At 35.7% G+C, this 18136-nt stretch overlaps 2 protein-coding genes across 2 annotated transcripts; one reads left to right on the top strand and one right to left on the bottom strand.

Moving 5' to 3' along the window:
- The first annotated feature begins 316 nt into the window (after nucleotides 1–316).
- On the top strand, nucleotides 317–13185 carry LOC120283375 (probable phosphoinositide phosphatase SAC9). Its single transcript, XM_039290044.1, has 13 exons — nucleotides 317–471; nucleotides 1242–1834; nucleotides 2829–2961; nucleotides 3838–5069; nucleotides 5179–5286; nucleotides 5422–5592; nucleotides 6330–6572; nucleotides 7386–7865; nucleotides 8410–9225; nucleotides 10048–10245; nucleotides 11196–11657; nucleotides 11735–11968; nucleotides 12703–13185. The coding sequence occupies exons 1-13, from the start codon at nucleotides 438–440 to the stop codon at nucleotides 12979–12981; spliced, it is 4983 nt and encodes a 1660-aa protein (XP_039145978.1). The 5' UTR covers nucleotides 317–437; the 3' UTR covers nucleotides 12982–13185.
- Nucleotides 13186–13910: 725 nt separating this feature from the next.
- LOC120249818 (probable polygalacturonase) lies at nucleotides 13911–17668 on the bottom strand. Its single transcript, XM_039258487.1, has 6 exons — nucleotides 17486–17668; nucleotides 16486–16805; nucleotides 16126–16246; nucleotides 15846–16020; nucleotides 15626–15696; nucleotides 13911–15020 (listed from the first exon to the last, which is right to left on the bottom strand). The coding sequence occupies exons 1-6, from the start codon at nucleotides 17499–17501 to the stop codon at nucleotides 14344–14346; spliced, it is 1380 nt and encodes a 459-aa protein (XP_039114421.1). The 5' UTR covers nucleotides 17502–17668; the 3' UTR covers nucleotides 13911–14343.
- Between the last annotated feature and the right edge of the window lie 468 nt (nucleotides 17669–18136).

Below are 18136 nucleotides of genomic sequence, written 5' to 3'. Positions count from 1 at the left end.
AAAAACGAGAATTAATCCTTACATATAACTCCCATAGAGATCCTGAACATGAATTGTAATATGAGATGTTCAAATTTAAGGCCTCTTAATCGGAATCACGGGTAGTTTCTATTGGCGTAGCACATGGTTCCTAACTTTTATGTTTATGGTTTTTAATTTTAAATACTTTGAATATTTATTCGGTAAAACAAATAAATACATAATAGAGGGTTATTTTAGTAAATTCGAAAAACCACGAGTCACGTTAGTGGGTCGGTTCGTCCGTTCTTGGTCCCCAAGAAGATATTGGATTCGGATCCTTTTTGGGTATCCGACCCGCAATCTCTTCTAACTCCCCGATCGGAGCTCGCCCTCTCTCCATCTCCGTCTTGCCTTCTCTCTCGCCATCGCTACAGCTCCTCCGCGGGACCTCACCGCGGGGAACATCCTGCGCTTCAATGTCCACTTCCTTCTCCTTGCGATCCCGCCAAGGTTCGTATATTTCGCGCTTCCATTTTATGACTTATGCTTCTTGAATCACCGGATTTGGAAACCCTTTCCGTTGTATTGCCTCAGATCCATGACTCTTTAGTTGTAAGCCATGAAAGAATATGAAGCCTTCTTGATCGTTAATCGTGTGACGATCAGATTCATTTAGACTTTATGAATCAAGAAGTTTCTTTTCTTAGCAAGTGATCCGATTGCTGAATTCTTGTAGATCTTGTGATAAGATGCAATTAACTGAATTGGCTATTGTTTTCTTATGGACCCGTTGATTGAATTAATGAAGAAATTTGAGATCTTTGGATCTGTTTGACTTGTTGCTGGTTCTTATTGAAGTGGTTTATCCACCTTTTGTTTTAAAAAAAAAAAAAACTTGTTGCTGGTTCTTTGGTGATTGTATATGATTACCAATTACTTGTTGATGATAATTGATTGGTGATATATGGAATATGAATTCTGTGACAAATCATAATCCTATACCTATGCTAGTTCATTACCAAGAACTAGTTGATTGTTATTGAGACCAGCAAAATTTGCTTTTGTTATCCATTAACTGATAGCTCGGACACGCTTTGACGTAATTGAGGATACTCCAAAGATCATTTGCATTTTTGTTCTGTACTTTGCCTATTATATTTTCTTTTTTCATGCAGGAGGACTATAGGAGTGCATATTTTACTCTTAATTTGAATGTGTACTCTTGAATAAGTTAGGGTTTTTTAATTATATGAATGTTTGTGTTCTGGATATTGTTTCAGGTGGAAGGGATACATCAGTCCTAGTCGTTGTGCTAGAATCTAGCGAAACATATATTGTTGTCAGTTTGTCAACTGGGAATGACACCCAAGTTATTTATATTGAACCAACCACTGGGCTGTTGTCATATAATGGGCATTGGGGACATGATATTTTTCGTTCTGAAGAGGAGGCTTTGGACTACATCACAGATGGATCTAGGTTGCTGTGTAAAGAGACCATCTATGCAAGAGCATTGCTTGGTTATTCAGCATTAGGAAGCCTTGGGCTGCTTCTAGTTGCAACTGAGCTGTCTGCTACAGTTCCTAGTCTGCCTGGTGGTGGGCGTGTATATACGGTGACAGAAAGTAAGTGGATTAAGATTCCCCTTCAAAATCCTCAAACTCAAGGGAAAGGTGAATTAAAGAATGTGATGGAATTAGCTGAGCTTGACATTGACGGAAAGCACTTCTTTTGTGAAACAAGGGACATTAGCAGGCCATTTCCAAGCCGTATGTCTCACCAGAATCCTGATGATGAATTTGTTTGGAACGGTTGGTTTTCAAAGCCTTTTAAGGACATTGGTTTGCCAAACCACTGTGTCATTCTTCTACAGGTATGTGCATCCATAGATTGTGAGGTCCTTAAACCTCATCTTGACTGCATAAACTTTTTTTTTTTTTTAAATAAAAAGTAATTCCTTTGGAATGGAAAAGCAGCATTTGGGCATCCACGAGAATACAATCATCAACTCATGTCTTTGTGTACGGCATTATTTTATATTTAACTCATTGAAGAACAATAATTTCAGTGAACCACATACTGGTGGTTACCACAGTCACCCTTGTGAGCCCTTCAGTGAAGCTACTGATCTGTACATTCATCTTTGGTGCATTCAGTTTCACTGGTGGGCTTTTATCCGATTTGAAATCTGATGCAGATCCACTCATTTATATGCAAATTTGTTGCATTGACTTGAATGATGTCTCAACATAATCTTGATGATTAATTGTTGAAACATACCTATGTATGTGGTCAACATCGGTCTATGCTGGAATTAATCTCTTTTTGTAAGTAGAAAATATAAGAATTTTCAATTTTTGTGAGATATATAACCTTTTTAGGAACTTTGTAGGATTTCATGTTTTACATGAATGCTTCACATCTAAGGCAGAAGGTACTGTTTTGGGCTTCAAAATTTTTTTTTTTTTTTGGAAAAAAATATTTATATTTATTGTAGATGTAATGGTGAAATATCTCATTTATTTACTTTATTTTGTTCAAAGATAATTTATTAGTTCATTGTTGATTAGTTTCTAGTGAAAAGTTAATTTTGCTTTATTTTAGGCACTGGAGGATTTCAATCAATCTTTTTTTTTTTTTGTTCCTCGATAAGGATCTTACCTCACCTTATAGTTATTTCTGTGCTTTGAAGATATCCTTATTTTGGCCTTGTGTTCACCTTTATTTGTCTATTTTCTGGTGCGGACATTTATTCCAGCTAACCATATTTATGATATATTAGTTATAAGCTGGTGGTGTACCAACACTTGGGAATGATATTCTGTCTTTGTTCATCCTGTTTATTCTGTATGATATGCTGTTTTTAGGGGTTCGCGGAGTGTAGAAGTCTTAGCGGCTCTGGTCAACCAGTTGGATTTGTTGCTCTATTGGCTCGTCGTAGTAGGTTACATCCCGGCACTCGATATTTGGCTAGAGGGCTGAATGCTTGTTCTGGCACAGGTAATCTTTTGCTGCTACTAAATGGATTTGGTATTGGATAATATCTTTTTTGCCATGTAGGGTAATGGTATTTATACTATGCAAACTATAGGCGTTAATTTTGAGGTTGAGTTGCAGTACTTGAAAAATACAGAACTTTTTTAATGCTAATAAATGACAACGATAAGAATGAAAAATAATTAGCTTAATTAGTGTTTCATGCCTTTGGTCATTTCAGAAATATTTCTCGTCTAAATTTGGAAGGTAGCCAATAATATGTTAAGTTCATGATTGATTCATAATGGCTGAATTATTTGTTATTTAATTTCTTTATAGTTTTTCACAGTATTTTATATCTTTCTTGAATAATTTATGTGTATTGTTCACTCTTTCTCCTGTTCACTGCTGGTTTAGTGGATCCATTTTTGCTTATTGTGTTATCCGGCGCATCTAAATTTTATTGCATTGCTTTGATGTTGATCTGTGTTGATTGTCATTAAATTTTGAATCTCTGGTATTTCAAATTTCCTCAGGTATGGTCATATGTTTTTTCCCTTGTAACTCTGTGCATATCTCATGATGATTTTTATTTTGATTTAGTTACTTTTCCATCTTGCTGTTTACTCTATAGTCTCATGCGTTTTTGTTACGATCATTTTCATTATAAAATGAACTACAGTTTGGTGAGTTGATATCATCCTGTCTTCTTCTAGCCTTTGTTTTACCTGCCATGTGTCACTTGACTGTGGTTGATTTTGTACATGCTTTGGCCATGAAGGAATGTTTTGACCATCATTTTCAAATGTTTTTGCTGTCACAGAATTCTATCATGATATTGCTTTATGCATATTGACAGTGTAATTCATGGATTCTCATTGGCATCATCTACTCTAATAGGAAATGAAGTGGAATGTGAGCAAATTGTATGGGTTGCCAAGAGAGCTGAAGAAAATGTTCTTTTCAGCACGTATGTCTGGCGACGGGGCACCATCCCAATTTGGTGGGGTGCAGAGCTAAGGTTGACAGCTGCAGAAGCTGAGATTTATGTTTCAGCTCATGATCCTTTCAAAGGTAGTCTACAGTATTTCCAGAGACTAAGTAACAGATATGGTGCTAGAAACTCTGACCTTGCACTGGTCAATCAAAAAAAGACTCCTTCGGTTCCTATTGTCTGTGTTAACTTACTCAGAAATGAGCCTAAAAGATCAGAAGTTATACTAGTAAATTACTTTAAGAAATGTGTAGAATTTGTTAATTCAACTGGAAAACTACGCGGCACACATATCAAATTGATAAATTATGACTGGCATGCCACTGTCAAGACCAGAGGTGAGCAACAGACAATTGAGGGGCTTTGGAAACTTCTCAAGGAACGTACCATTGCCATTGGTTTTCTCGAGGGAATGTACTCTCCTTCATCTGTGCATTTAAAGGAATTTAAAGGTGCAGTTGTCAGTAATGATGATTTTGAAGGTGTGTTCTGTTTAAGGTCATTTCAGAATGGGGTGATCCGGTTCAATTGTGCAGATTCTTTGGACAGAACAAATGCTGCTAGTTTTTTTGGTTCTCTTCAGGTTTTTGTTGAACAGTGTCATCGTTTGGGTATCCCACTTGACAGGGATGCAGCTTTTGGGTTTCCATCAACAAATAGATACACAGATTTTGGTAATTATCGTGGATATACTTCACCATTACCATCTGGATGGGAGGAACGTTCTGATGCTGTGACAGGGAAAACTTTTTACATTGATCATAATACAAGAACCACCACATGGGAGCGTCCTTGCCAGGATAATACTTGGAAGAGATTTGATATGACCTTTGATCACTTTAAAAGCACAACACTATCAGCTCCAATAAATCTGCTGGCTGATCTTTTCCTTTTAGCAGGTGATATCCATGCTACGCTGTATACTGGTTCTAAAGCCATGCACAGTCAGATCCTAAATATTTTTGGTGAAGATGGTGGGAAGTTCAAACAGTTTTCTGTTGCTCAAAATGTCAAGATAACCATACAGCGTAGGTACAAAAACGTCATTGTTGATAGTTCTCGCCAGAAGCAGCTTGAAATGTTTCTTGGAATAAGGCTTTTCAAGCATCTCCCCTCTGTTGCAGTTGATCCTTTAAAAGTAGGTGCAAATAGTATTTGCTTCTCATGTTCATTGATAAAATATTCTCAATTACTCTTTTGTTGTTATAAATTATAGGTTTTTATTTATTGCATCTATCTATATTCAGGTTTTATCACGACCATCTGGATGCATGCTGAAACCAGTCCCAAGTATTGCTCCAACCGCTAATGGTGGTTCTGGCCTTCTAAGTTTTAAAAATAAAGACTTGATATGGGTATTACTCTTTGCCATGCTACATAAACTAATAATTTTGTTATAAATAGGTGTTTGCATACATGATATCTCCCTATTAACCAATAATGTCCCCAGCGGAGTTGGTCTTTTTTTTAACAAAAATATATTTGCACAGGTATGCCCACCAGCTGCAGATGTAGTTGAAGTTTTTATATATCTTAGAGAGCCTTGCCATGTTTGCCAGCTTCTTCTTACAGTTTCACATGGTGCTGAAGATGCATCATATCCTGCCACCGTTGATGTTAGGACTGGAAGCAACTTAGAAGGGCTTAAGCTTGTCCTTGAGGTCCTTACTTCCTTACATTGCTTTTTTCCTTTTTGTATGTTTGCTTTTCTTCACTAGCTCATGGAAAGGTCAAGTACTTTCCCTTGTATAATCTGTTGGGCTAAAGTGTTTCATTAGTTTGTCTTGCCATTGGTTGTGGTTGGTTTCTTCTAAAATCTCAATCAGTAGCATCATTTTATCATTTGTAACACAAAGTATAGTTAACAGAACCATCTGTGTCTTTTGATAATTTTGAATTTTAAAGTTTCAACTTATTTCACCTTGTTTCTATTTTATTTACTTGGTCGGTTGACTATCTTTTGTTTACCTGCAAACAAATCTTTAAAATTATGTGGCGAGAAAGACTAAGGGTGATCATGGACATTGTTCTACACAATTGAAATAAAAAAATCTTCTCCAACTTCTCATCAAGGAATTCTGGTTTTATGAGGCTCCAAACTGAGCTAGTTGAGATTTTCAAATTCATATTTTTTTTATATAGGAAACAAAGGTTGAGAGTGATCTGCTTATGATGTTTCAGTTCTTTTTCTGGTTACTATCTGGAGTCTTCATGTACTAGTTAGTTAATATTTATACCATGTCTAAAGAAGCTTCGAGTACAATTCTTCTGCTTGATGTCTTTGTTCATATCTCTGAATATGATCTGTTCTCTTGCTAGTATTTGCGTGAGATCTTTTAGCTTTTACCTTGATTACATTAGAAATAATGCTAATTTTATCTACTCTTTCCTGTTCCAGGGTGCTTGTATTCCTCAGTGTTCCAATGGCACAAACCTCTTGATACCCTTGTCAGGAAAAATAGATCCAGAAGATTTTGCTATTACTGGTACTAGTACACGCTTTCTTGTTGAAGAAAATCCCTACCTCCCTTTGTTGTATGACTTTGAAGAACTTGAAGGAGAATTAAATTTTCTTACACGTGTTGTTGCACTTACATTTTATCCTGCTGTTCCTGGAAGAATCCCCATCACTCTTGGTGAGGTACTGCATTGATTTTATTTTTCTTATCTTGCATTTAATATCTGATGATTATTTTGCTGCTGGCTTAGTCAAGCTGATACAAATGAATGGGTCTATATTTTTCATTTATCTTCATCACAGATAGTTTAATTAGCAGAAGTAACTTAATCCTCTACATTTTAGCACTTTTCTAGTATTTTTCATCTTATGATTAACAATTTTGCTGGCCTTATTTATTGTAGCATTACTGTAGCTGTTTTGAAAATGTGAGGCATATGTGGTCTGATTGCATTATCTTCTTGAATTATTTCCAAATTCCTCATTAGTGTGTCTTCTGTTTCAATGAAATTATGATGCAACTCAAGTATGTATATATATTATTATTGTAAACTTTTCTTGGTAAGTCTAGGTTATTGTGATTGTGTGCCATCATACAACTTAGCATTACTTGTTTTGTGATATCAGAAATTAGTTACCTTCTATTTTTCCATTAATACTGCAACTTATATATATATATATATATATGATAGAATGTGTCTTAGACTTACATGGAAGATAAAACTCATCTTTTGTACATATGCTGTTGGATTCAACTTAGATGGCATTTCAAATTAATATTAGAGGTTGAGGATGATGATTTTAAATAGTTTGTTACATTTGCATCGAGGAGTTATATTTATATGTCCATCAATTTATAGTAGAATGCAGCAATCTGTTTAGTTTCTTCTGTTTGTTTGAAGTTATGAATTATATGCCAATAAGAGATTGTTGTTTGTTTCTTGTGTCTCACCATGACTTAACCTTGATAATTTTTTTCCCTTATGGGTTGTACAGATTGAAATCCTTGGAGCTTCTCTTCCTTGGTCAAACATATTTAATAATAAAGACGCCGGTGCAAAATTTATCAAGCATGTTTCTGAGAAAACTCAGTGGCCTGATACTTCTGTAGCTGATTCAGACATGAATGGCACCAGCAACCCTTTTCTTTCTGATTCATATGATGATGGTGTCTCTGCTGCATCTTCATTGAATAATAATGTTCCACAATTATCTCAGCCAAGTGTAGTCACTAATTGGTTTGACCTTCTTACTGGAGATGTTGAATCTTCACAATATTTGTCTCAAACAGAGATGCCAAACGCAGGAGAAAAAATTCATTCCACTAGTGGTGATGCTCTAGATTTTTTGGACAACTTTGAAACTGCTTCTAAAGTATATGCACAATCACAAGATGAAAACCATGAAGGACCTGACAGATCTGGCAGTACTCAGAAATACATTAATTTAGTCAAGTCCCTTCTTGGCTCGCAAAAGGTAATGTAGCATTCTCTTAGCCTTTGTATTTGATAGTCCTATTTAAATGTCAATTTTCTTTCCTTTTCCCCAAACACACCAGGAGATTGCTGTAATTTACTTGATCTCTATTTTTTTTTTTTAATCTCCAAAAATTCCATCTTGCAACTCAATCATATTAGATCTTAAGTTTTCTTTTTGTCATAACATTCTATACAATCACATACTTATTTTATTTTATCGAGTATTGTTCCTGATTCAATATTGTGCTTTTATCTCTCTTTTTCATTATCTGCTGCATCATGCAGCACAAACCAATTGCTGAAATGTCTTGGCAAGATTTACATACAATTGCAGTAGATCCAGTTTTTATATTTTCAGTGTAACCTGAAAGTTCTACATAATTTTTTGATTTTTAATTACAATGTTGTTTAGCTCTCAGTTGTAGTTCAATTAGAGTTTTGATTGCCACTGTAATTTTTATTTTGTAATTATTTTCCGGCAAATTGGGTTCTGTTGAATATTGCAATTTATTAGAATTTTTGTGAATGGAAACCATTTTCAGGATAAAAAATTGAGCTTTTTGGAAGCCATGAAGTTAGAAATTGAGCGTCTGCGACTCAATCTTTCTGCTGCTGAAAGAGATAGAGCTCTTGTGTCAATCAGTACTGTTCCTGCAACGCTAGATCCGAATCGTTTAATTCAGGATTCCTACATGGTGAAGGTTTGCTATTTTGCAAAGAGCCTCTCTTTGCTGGGTCAGGTAGCATATGAAGACGAGATTAACGCTTCCATTGGCCTAGAATGTGTAGATGACAATGTTATAGATTTCTGGAACAGCTCTGAGCTTGGAAGAACCTGCTATGGAGCAATGTGTGAAGTTCGTGCTGAAATCCAACCACCACCTACAAAAGCCTCTTCCCATGATTCTTCATTGCTTCTGGTTTGTTTCCAATGTGGAAGAAAGGCTTGTAAAGCTTGTTGTGCTGGGAAAGGGGCCACTTTGATCATGAGCAGTAGTTATAAAGATGCGAAAATCTATGGCGGTTTGGCAAGCCAGAGTGGTTCTGATTTTGGTGCGCAGAGTGAATTAGATTTCTATAAGAGTTCAACTTCTTCAGATGAAGTTGTGTGTAAGATATGTTGTGGGGAAGTTGTTCTTCATGCATTATTTGTGGATTATATCAGGGTTTTGAGCAGTTTGCGAAGAAGAAATCGTGAATATGATTCAGCATTTAAAGCTCTTAATCAAGTCATTCCTGATTTGAAAGGGTTTCATGGCTTTTCACAAGGTATAGACACTGGAAAGAAGGTGCTGGAAAAGTTACTAAACGGAGATGAATCCCTTGCTGAATTTCCAAATGCAGGAATATTGCATCCGGTATATTCTAAATGTGATACCTATGTTGACATGTGCATGTGAATTTTCTTCTTTTTTCACAAATCAGCAAATTTACTGCCATCCACTTGAAAGGATGGCATTGTGCTCTTGCCTTTAGGTAAACTAGTTAATTAAGCATTAACTTTAAGAAAATGGAATACAAAACTAGGAGAAATGCTCTTCAGAATGAGGAATGTTCACCAGTGGAATACTACCCATAGTTCCCTTTTTTTTCATTTCAGTAACAAGACATTTATAAATTGGTTGCAAATGATCAACTTTCAGGTGTGCTTTTTTCAAGGAAAGCTAATGGCCACTTCATGATCCAAATTATTTTTTTTAGAGTACATGCCAAATAATGTCACTGTGATGAAATAGCTTTTTTTTCAGGATCACTGTATTGAAGTGTTGCGTAAGTTTCAGAGTCTTATCATGGATGTGTTAGTAGTCTAAACAGGCTTCAAAATGAAAGTGTTGCATATCTCATGGCATATTGTTAACATGGTTGTTTCTTGAAGTGAGACTTGGAAGTATTTTAGTGTAACTGAAAGGGAACTTGACCATTTATGAAGTATAAACTGCGTGGTTTTTGTTAAAAGGGGGCTTATAGTGAAACCAACCAGTGTGTATAACTACTTCATCCTTAAAAAATCTCTGCTATTTGCCATTTTCAGTTCAGCATCGTAATATTTGCAAAATTAAAAAATCAATATGACATCCTAATTTGCATATGGACTCTTCAGTTCGACCACAGTTGAACTTAATGATGAGCTTGGGTCTTTCACGTCTGTCCATGTTCAATAATCATATTTTATGTTTCAGGTTGAAACAGCAGTAGGCTCAGAACCCATATTGTCTTTGATTGCACCACTTGGAATTGGGGCTCATCATTCCTTTTGGAGAGCTCCAACAGGAGTATCCACTGTAGAATTTTCAGTTATCCTTGGAAATCTTGCTGATGTCTCTGGGGTTGCATTACTTGTCAGTTCATGTGGCTATTCATCTTTTGATTGCCCTACTGTAAGCATCTACAACTTTGCCGTTTTCTTGTCCTTTTTATGACTTAATCTATGTATTTACTTGTATCTATTTGAAAAATAGATATCTTGTGTTCTTGTGCATTTGTGTGTGTGCGCGTTTGCACGCATGTGTGTGTATAAAGTTTTCAAAAATATTCTTATTCTCCTGAATTTACTATGTTATAAAAGATAAATCCAAACAATGTCTTGCATTTCTTACCGAACCATTGACATATGGGATACTTGAAAGCATTACCTGCTTTTGCTTATGTTTAATGATCATTTCTGCTGTCTTGTTCTTGCTAGTTTTCTTGTGTTTCTTTTCACATAACCTCCCCATTTGATATAATGTTTTATCATCTTTGATTTTAATTTTCTTTTTCAGTTACCTTTTGTGTTCGTCTTAGTATTATCTTTTCTTAATTTGTCAAATCTTTTCAAGTCATTATTCAAGCGGTTATGAAACATAGAAGTTAGTGCAATTTTCATTATTTAATAGGAATTTCTAAAAAAAAGGTCATGTAACTGACAGAGGAGTGCTTAGAAATTATTCACTTTGATGCTCTTACTTCTCATAGTGTTGAAACCATCACTTATTTTGCTACTCCGTAAACAAAATGTGTTTGATATGTGTGTACGTGCGTGTGTTGGCACCCAGAAATACTGATCCGCATAAGTATCATGCCTAATAACTATCATACATTACACCAGCATCATTGTCCTGATGCTTTGTATCACCATTCAGTGTAAATACCTTAGCTCTTGTTTTAGCATTTCAATGTCATTTGATGTTTTGTTTCAATAAATACATATATCTCTTAGTTTATAATTTTCCTGCTTCCCTGTCAATGGAAATTTACATCTATCTGAACCCAAAAATGCATTTTATTTTTCTTGCCGGTGTTTCCAATTTTGGTATTTAATGACAAATGTAATTTTTTGTTTACCCAGGTACAAATTTGGGCAAGCAATAAAATAAATAGGGAGGAGCGTTCATGCATGGGAAAATGGGATCTCCAATCTTTAGCATCATCATCACCGCAGTTATATGGTCCAGAAAAAGTTGGCAGTGAAAAAAACGTGCCTAGGCACATAAAGTTTCTGTTCCGTAATTCTGTGAGGTGCCGGATTATCTGGATAATGTTAACCCTTCCGCAATTTGGTTCAAGATCATTGAACTTGGAGGAGGATTATAATCTTTTATCATTGGATGATAGTTCCTTTCCAGACACTAAAAGGCGTGCTTCTTTCAGTGGAAGTATTGGGAGCCAGCCATTTATCCATGCAAAACGGCTTATCGTATTTGGAAAACCTTTGCGAAAAGAAATAGGCTCTGACACATCAATGCAAACCCCTGAAAATTTAAAATTCAGAAATTTGTCAGACAGACCTCCACAAACAAACCGCTTCAGAGTAAACTTCAGTCCTGATAATTTAGTTGACTTCTACTGTCATAACTGCCTTTACTGACTATATTGTTTCTTGCTTAGGTTCCTGTTGAAGCTGAAAGGTTAATGGATATGGACCTTGTGCTTGAACAGTATCTATCATTGAATGTACCTTTGATAGCAGGATTTCGTTTAGATGCATTCAATGTAATAAAACCACGTATTACGCATTCTCCTCCATCTTCAGATTCCAGTATTTGGGGTTCTTCATTGACTTGCTTGGAAGACAGGCATATTACTCCTGCTGTCTTGCATATCCAAGTTTCTGCTTATCAGGTAACTACTTAATTTGTTTGCAGTGTCATTTTTCTTTACTTTCATTTTTATGTTGCTTTAAATATTGGGTACAAGGAATTCTTGCAAACCATAGAAATGGTAGTGACAGGTATTAGCTAGCACCATTGGAATGAAGTTTCCTTTTTGACAAAAGAACTAAAAAGCTACAGATCTAACAAAACAAACAAAAATTAGAAAGATAGACCAGCTTCAAGGGCCTCATCCAGAAGCCATTGAGGTAATTCTAATCCCCGGTGATACAGGGATAAGCTTGTATTTCTCCAAGCTTGTATTCCTTTCATGTTGAAAAATAAAACACTGCCCAAAACTAGAACTTATGCATCATGCCATCATGTTTCGGGTGCCAAGTCTGAGTTTGGTCTGCTATAAACCTCCGCAACTCATTTAATGCTACAATAGGGTCATAAAGATATTACTATGATTAGCATATTCTTGACACACAGATTTAAGTTGTGTCTTGATAAAACACATCTCCTTGATCAGATGTAGTGGCATGTTGTACTTTAATTTGCCAACTATAAGTTTTATATTGTGGCTTACATCATGAAAATTTCCAAATGCAGTTCTGTTTTTAAATCAGAACTGGAATTCTATTTATAGAAATATTCAAGTTTGACCATTTTAGTTTTCTGATAGGCCCCTTACAACATCCGTTCGGATTCAGGGTTTATTCTGATGATTGATTAGCATTTGCTTTTCTTCACACATGACAGGAGCCCCGGAATTTATATATTGTTGGCGAATATCGATTACCTGAGGTGAAAGCAGGGACTGCTCTTTACTTTGATTTCCCCAGGCCGCTACAGACACAACGGCTTATTTTCAGATTATTAGGAGATGTGACGGCCTTCGCAGATGACATAGCTGAGCAAGATGACTCTGAAATCCGGTTTCCGTTGGCTTCGGGTCTATCCCTGTCGAACAGAATCAAGTTATACTACCATGCAGATCCTTCTGAGCTTGGCAAATTAGCCAGTCTCTCTGCAGTATAATCGAAATACACCATAACATGCAAGTGCCTTGTAATATCAATCAATCATTGCTTCAGAAAAACAAAAGATGCACAACCTCTTCTTTGAATGATAAATAGCTTCAGATGAAATTTTGCAATTCATTTAAAAGTGATTCTTGTGTGCCAAATAACTCATTTGTATTTGTGACTCTTATTTATTTATCTTGCACTTTCAATTTCTTTATGTTTACTTGTAACATTCTCTTGCTACTTCCAAAACTTCACAGCCTTTATGATAATACTTAAATTTAGAATATATATATATATATATATATATATACAGATACTACCATTGATCTTTTAGCCAAAAGGCCAAGAAAATTATACTCTAATCTTTAGCCTTGACTCTCCTCTTGGTAACCCTGTCACTCCCTTTCCATCTTCCGCTATGGAACTAAATTTGATTTATATTATGTATTTATTTATTTATTCTCCTGCTCCATAGAGCATTAATAATAATAATAACATTTCTATTTTAAATTGGATTGAATGATTTAATTAACAAAGTTGACTAAGGATTAAGGTGAATAATTGTATGTATAGTATAATTGCAAGCCTCTTAAGTCCACCAACCCCATTAGAAAAATGTCGTGCATGCCATTTAACAACACATCAGAGACCCAAACAATCATATAAATTTCAATGAGCCAAGTGGTCCAGTGCAAGCCATGCATTGTGCAGTGCTAAGACCCTGACAATAATTAGCAAGAAACCCAGAGAGGAGACAACACACACACACACACACCCACCAACTGTTCGAATACCCACTTATTCAATTTCCTCAGCTACCCACCAAACCAACCAACCAACAAACCCACCCACCCTTTAATTTCTCATTTCCCACCACATGAACCCATGTGCCCATTTGATCAACAGCTTCCCTTCTCATTCCCTTTTATATAAAAATAATATAAGAACACCACCATTTCTGATTCAAATCACCATCATATAGAATATACAAACACAACACTTATATGTCATAATCTAACAAGAGTAACAACCAATGCAACAGAAGTATCAATCATATTCTCAACACCACTATCAAAAATTCCTTTTTTTTTTCTTTTCTTTTCTTACAGATTGAATGAAGAAATTGAGCTGTACAAGAGTGCACATTTGTAGTCTTTGAGGGTGCGGTGCGAATCTTCGATGTCCTGGTGAAGGCAAGACAACTCATCGCTTCGTCTTGGAGGCGATAGGCATAAAAATATTATTGGAGTACACTCCTACTACTAGGAACAAGAGATGGTTTTCTTGGTTTTATTGGAAAAAGAATTTGGCCAGACCCGAAATGTAGGATGAAACAATCGGTGAAGACGATGAACATGAAGAAAAAATGATTTTATTCGGCTAAAGCATACCCATTTTGGTCTAAAAGGGAGAAACACTGGAAAGAAGAGTTTGGGTATGTGAGTTGACTGAGGTCTGAGCAAGGTTGTGGAACCACTGATTGCGAAAAACCCGATACGTCGGAACAATCCCATGAGCTTTTTGGATCTGAAGTAACAGAAAGAGAGATGTTCGAAAAGCATAGAGCAGTAAAAGGGTCACCTTTTATTCCAGTAAGGATTCCGGCGGTGGAAATATTTTTGCCGACGATGTTCCTGATTGTGATTGCGTTGATCAGTGGGAGTGCATTCGGATCATAATCTTCGTCAGGATGGTTGTCAGAATGACCTGTGAAATGTATGGCTGTCTCCACATTTTCCATCTCAACATCCGAAATTAGTATGTGTTCCATGAAGCCTCCACGGCCCGCTGCCGTCTTGAATTGTATGGCAGTGGCAGAATCATGGATATGGAGATGATCGACATGAATTTCAGAGATGCCACCCGACATCTCGCTGCCAAATGCTATAGCTGAACCATGGGCGGTTTGGAGAGTGACCTCATGGATGTGAATATCTGAAGCCGGTTTTCCATAAGAAATACCGAATTCATCCCAACCACTCTTGAGAGAAATAGCATCATGTCCAACGCTGATACTGCAGTATACTATGCATGTGTTCGAGCATGAATCTGAATTTACAACAGAGATGCAGGTCAGAAACTTATGCTCGTATAATGGACTCTTATGTGTGATCCAATTAGAGAGATGAGACAAACCAAGCAAGATGGCATTGCCATGATCGACCTTTTGTTTCGGTAAATTAAGATGTTATTAGATTAACTTTAATCTAAAAAATCATATTATATTAAATGAAGTAGCCAGAGATGAGTTCATTGTATAATTCTGATTGATAGGATAGAAACGTACAAGAAGTGGTCCACCTTTTGACACCATTCACCATAGATAACCAACAATTCAATCAATTTAAATAAAAACATGAACCTTAAAGTGGGGATTGGTGAACATTACTTTCAAGCACAGATGCTGTTTTCACAGCTCACATTAAAAGCTTATCTTTTAACATGCAAAAGAAATGCAGATTATAAGACACGTCAATCTGGTACATTATGTCACATCGATGAAAAACGCTATAAAATACTCAGTTCAAGATCTTAAGCATAGTGTTTATAACTTTATACCAATATATGGCAATTATCAAGCTAAAAAAAAAAACAAAACAGAACACAAGACATAAGAAAAAAGTCTACAACGTGGATGGGATTCAGGTACTAACCTGGAACAATACCATTTGTAAACGGGGAATCTGGTGATGAGTAGATTGTTACATTCTGAATCTGTACATTCCTGCAATAAATAAAATTAGCAAAGTTTAGCATTTCCACATCGTCTCATACAAATAGCTGTAAAAATTAAAAAATATATATATATATATATATATATATATATATATATATATATATTTCATGTTTGTTAAATGATTACACCGAACATACCTACAATAGACTGGATAAATGCTCCAGGCCGGGGAATTCAAGAATGTCAAATTTGAAATGATAATATCAGTGGAACTCACAAATTCGACAAGATTAGGACGACTGTAATTCAAGAAATGGGAGTGAAACCAGTCCCACCAAACAGAACCTTGACCGTCTATAGTTCCATAATCACCTGTTAAATTGAGCAAATTATATAAAATCACGTGAATTAGAATATCTATAATATGAATGAAAGCTTTTTATTCTGATTATAGTAATTAAATCGTGCTTTACGTGCCTGTGATTACTACATCAGTTAAGTTGTTGCCATTTATCAAGCTGCGATGCCTACCACCAGGAAGTTCTATACCTCTACCATAAGATGGCAGAGGATCAACTATAGGCCATTGAGATGAATCCTGCACCAAAAATTTCAGAAAAATCTTCAATCTACTTGTTCATGAAGATTATTCCAATCAATCAAATATATATGACTGGCATTAACCTCACAAACTCTAACAACATTGAACTGTAAGAAAGACGGTGCATGGATGCCTCAATTTAGCTTTTGCTAGACAATCATGCTATAAAGTATCAAATCGGTGATACAAGAACCAAACTGAATTCATTAGTAGGAAAGGTAGAGAAATTTATAAACCTGGCTTCCAATAATGACAGCATCCTTGTCCAGAAATAGAGTGAGGTGGCTGGTGAGGCTAAAACTTCCGGTCAGCCACCGTCCTTTGGGAACATACAATTGAGCGCCACCTTTGTCTGCAAATGATCTTGCATAGAAAACGGCATTCTGAAATGCAATAGTGTTCAACGTCACTCCATCGCCAACAGCCCCGAATTCTAAGATGGAAACACTATGCGGTCTCGGGCTTAAGCTGGTCGTGGATGTGCAATGTTCATAATCCCCTCCACTGCCTCTGGCAGCATTGGTAACTAGTAGAACTAACAACACTGCTATGCTACCTGAAAGACAAGCGAAAAAATAAAACTATCACCACCTCAAGAAAATATATATGAAACAAAGACATGATGATGCAATATTGATACAAAAGGGTTACAAAAATGAAGCTTGGATTGATCATGAGAAATTTTCGAGAGGACATTATAAGTCAATGGAATTTAATCTTTAAACCAAAACCCATGAGAAAACAGGACCATGTCTGAGAGAGTCCAGAAAAACAATGTCTGAATTCATTGACCATGAGAGTGCTAAATTTCATCAGTATGGATCAATTAAATGAGCATTGAATTATACAAAAGGCCATTAACCTGAAGCTACTTTAGATACATTAGAATGACAGAAGAAGAAGCCAAACCAGCAACCAGAAAACAAAGAAATCAATTTCAGACAAAAACCAAAAAAGAAGAACAAAGATTTGTTCAGCAAATTACTTCCTTTTTGACACAAAGTGACTGAACAAACTCATCACTGTCCATTAATCCAACAAAAGAAACAAGTAGAATTATGCAAGACAAAAACCAAATAAAACTTAAACCACAAAAAAAGATTGAAACACAAGAGTAAAACAAGAACACAACAGTAACTAAAATAATAGCAAACTTATCTCTGAGAAGATCTCAAGCAATCAAGAAAAGAGCATTCCTTTTCAAGACCAAACCAAAAAGCAAAGGAGAAAACGTACTTACTAGCCTCTTCATGAGCCCCCTTGCAAACAAGGGGCAAGCACTGAGACAAAGACCAACCCAACTACAACCACCAGAAGAAGAAGAAGAAGAAGAAGAAGAAGAAGAACAACGAAGCAGAGAGGTCTCAAAGAGAGAAGAGAATGAGCACAAAAACTGAGGTGCTGGTCAGTATAGATTATATACCTGGAGAAACATCAATATTGGTAAAATAATAATAATAATAAATAAATAAATTAAAATAAATAAACAAATATAAAAATGTAATAAAATTCATTTAAAAAAAAAAGAAAAGAAAAAAACTCTCAAGTTTTCAAATTAAGATTAAGTGAAGGGGTTGTTTACAAATATGCAAAAGAAAAATAAGCAAAAAACACCCTCCCCATGCACAAAAACTACAAAAAGCACCCAAGGAAAAAATAAAAAAATTAAAGCATTAAACAATGATTAAGAAGGCAATAATCAAAACCCCAAATCAAGGCCTCAGCTCCTTCAGCCGACAGCACACAACCCCAGCTATGCAAACTCCATTAAAACTCCATCTCTCTCTCTTTCTCTCTCTCTCTCTATATATATATATATATGTATCCAAAAACAAAAATATATATACATGATTATAAACTAGAAAAAATCATATCAAATTATAGTAA

The sequence above is a fragment of the Dioscorea cayenensis genome, chromosome 19 (genome assembly GCF_009730915.1).
Source record: "Dioscorea cayenensis subsp. rotundata cultivar TDr96_F1 chromosome 19, TDr96_F1_v2_PseudoChromosome.rev07_lg8_w22 25.fasta, whole genome shotgun sequence".
NCBI lineage: Eukaryota > Viridiplantae > Streptophyta > Magnoliopsida > Dioscoreales > Dioscoreaceae > Dioscorea > Dioscorea cayenensis.
The sequence above is the reverse complement of the archived record's forward strand: the minus strand, read 5'-3'. Positions and strand labels throughout refer to the sequence as shown.

Excerpts from the sequence above, each read along its gene's own strand:
- LOC120283375 (XM_039290044.1), top strand. The coding sequence starts at position 438 with ATGTCCACTTCCTTCTCCTTGCGATCCCGCCAAG. Across the intron at positions 1,835-2,828 it reads ACTGTGTCATTCTTCTACAG|GGGTTCGCGGAGTGTAGAAG; the intron begins GTATGTGCATCC and ends TGCTGTTTTTAG. Across the intron at positions 6,573-7,385 it reads TCCCCATCACTCTTGGTGAG|ATTGAAATCCTTGGAGCTTC; the intron begins GTACTGCATTGA and ends TGGGTTGTACAG.
- LOC120249818 (XM_039258487.1), bottom strand. Across the intron at positions 16,247-16,485 it reads CTGTCATTATTGGAAGCCAG|GATTCATCTCAATGGCCTAT; the intron begins GTTTATAAATTT and ends TTTTTGGTGCAG. Across the intron at positions 16,021-16,125 it reads AACTGATGTAGTAATCACAG|GTGATTATGGAACTATAGAC; the intron begins GCACGTAAAGCA and ends TCAATTTAACAG.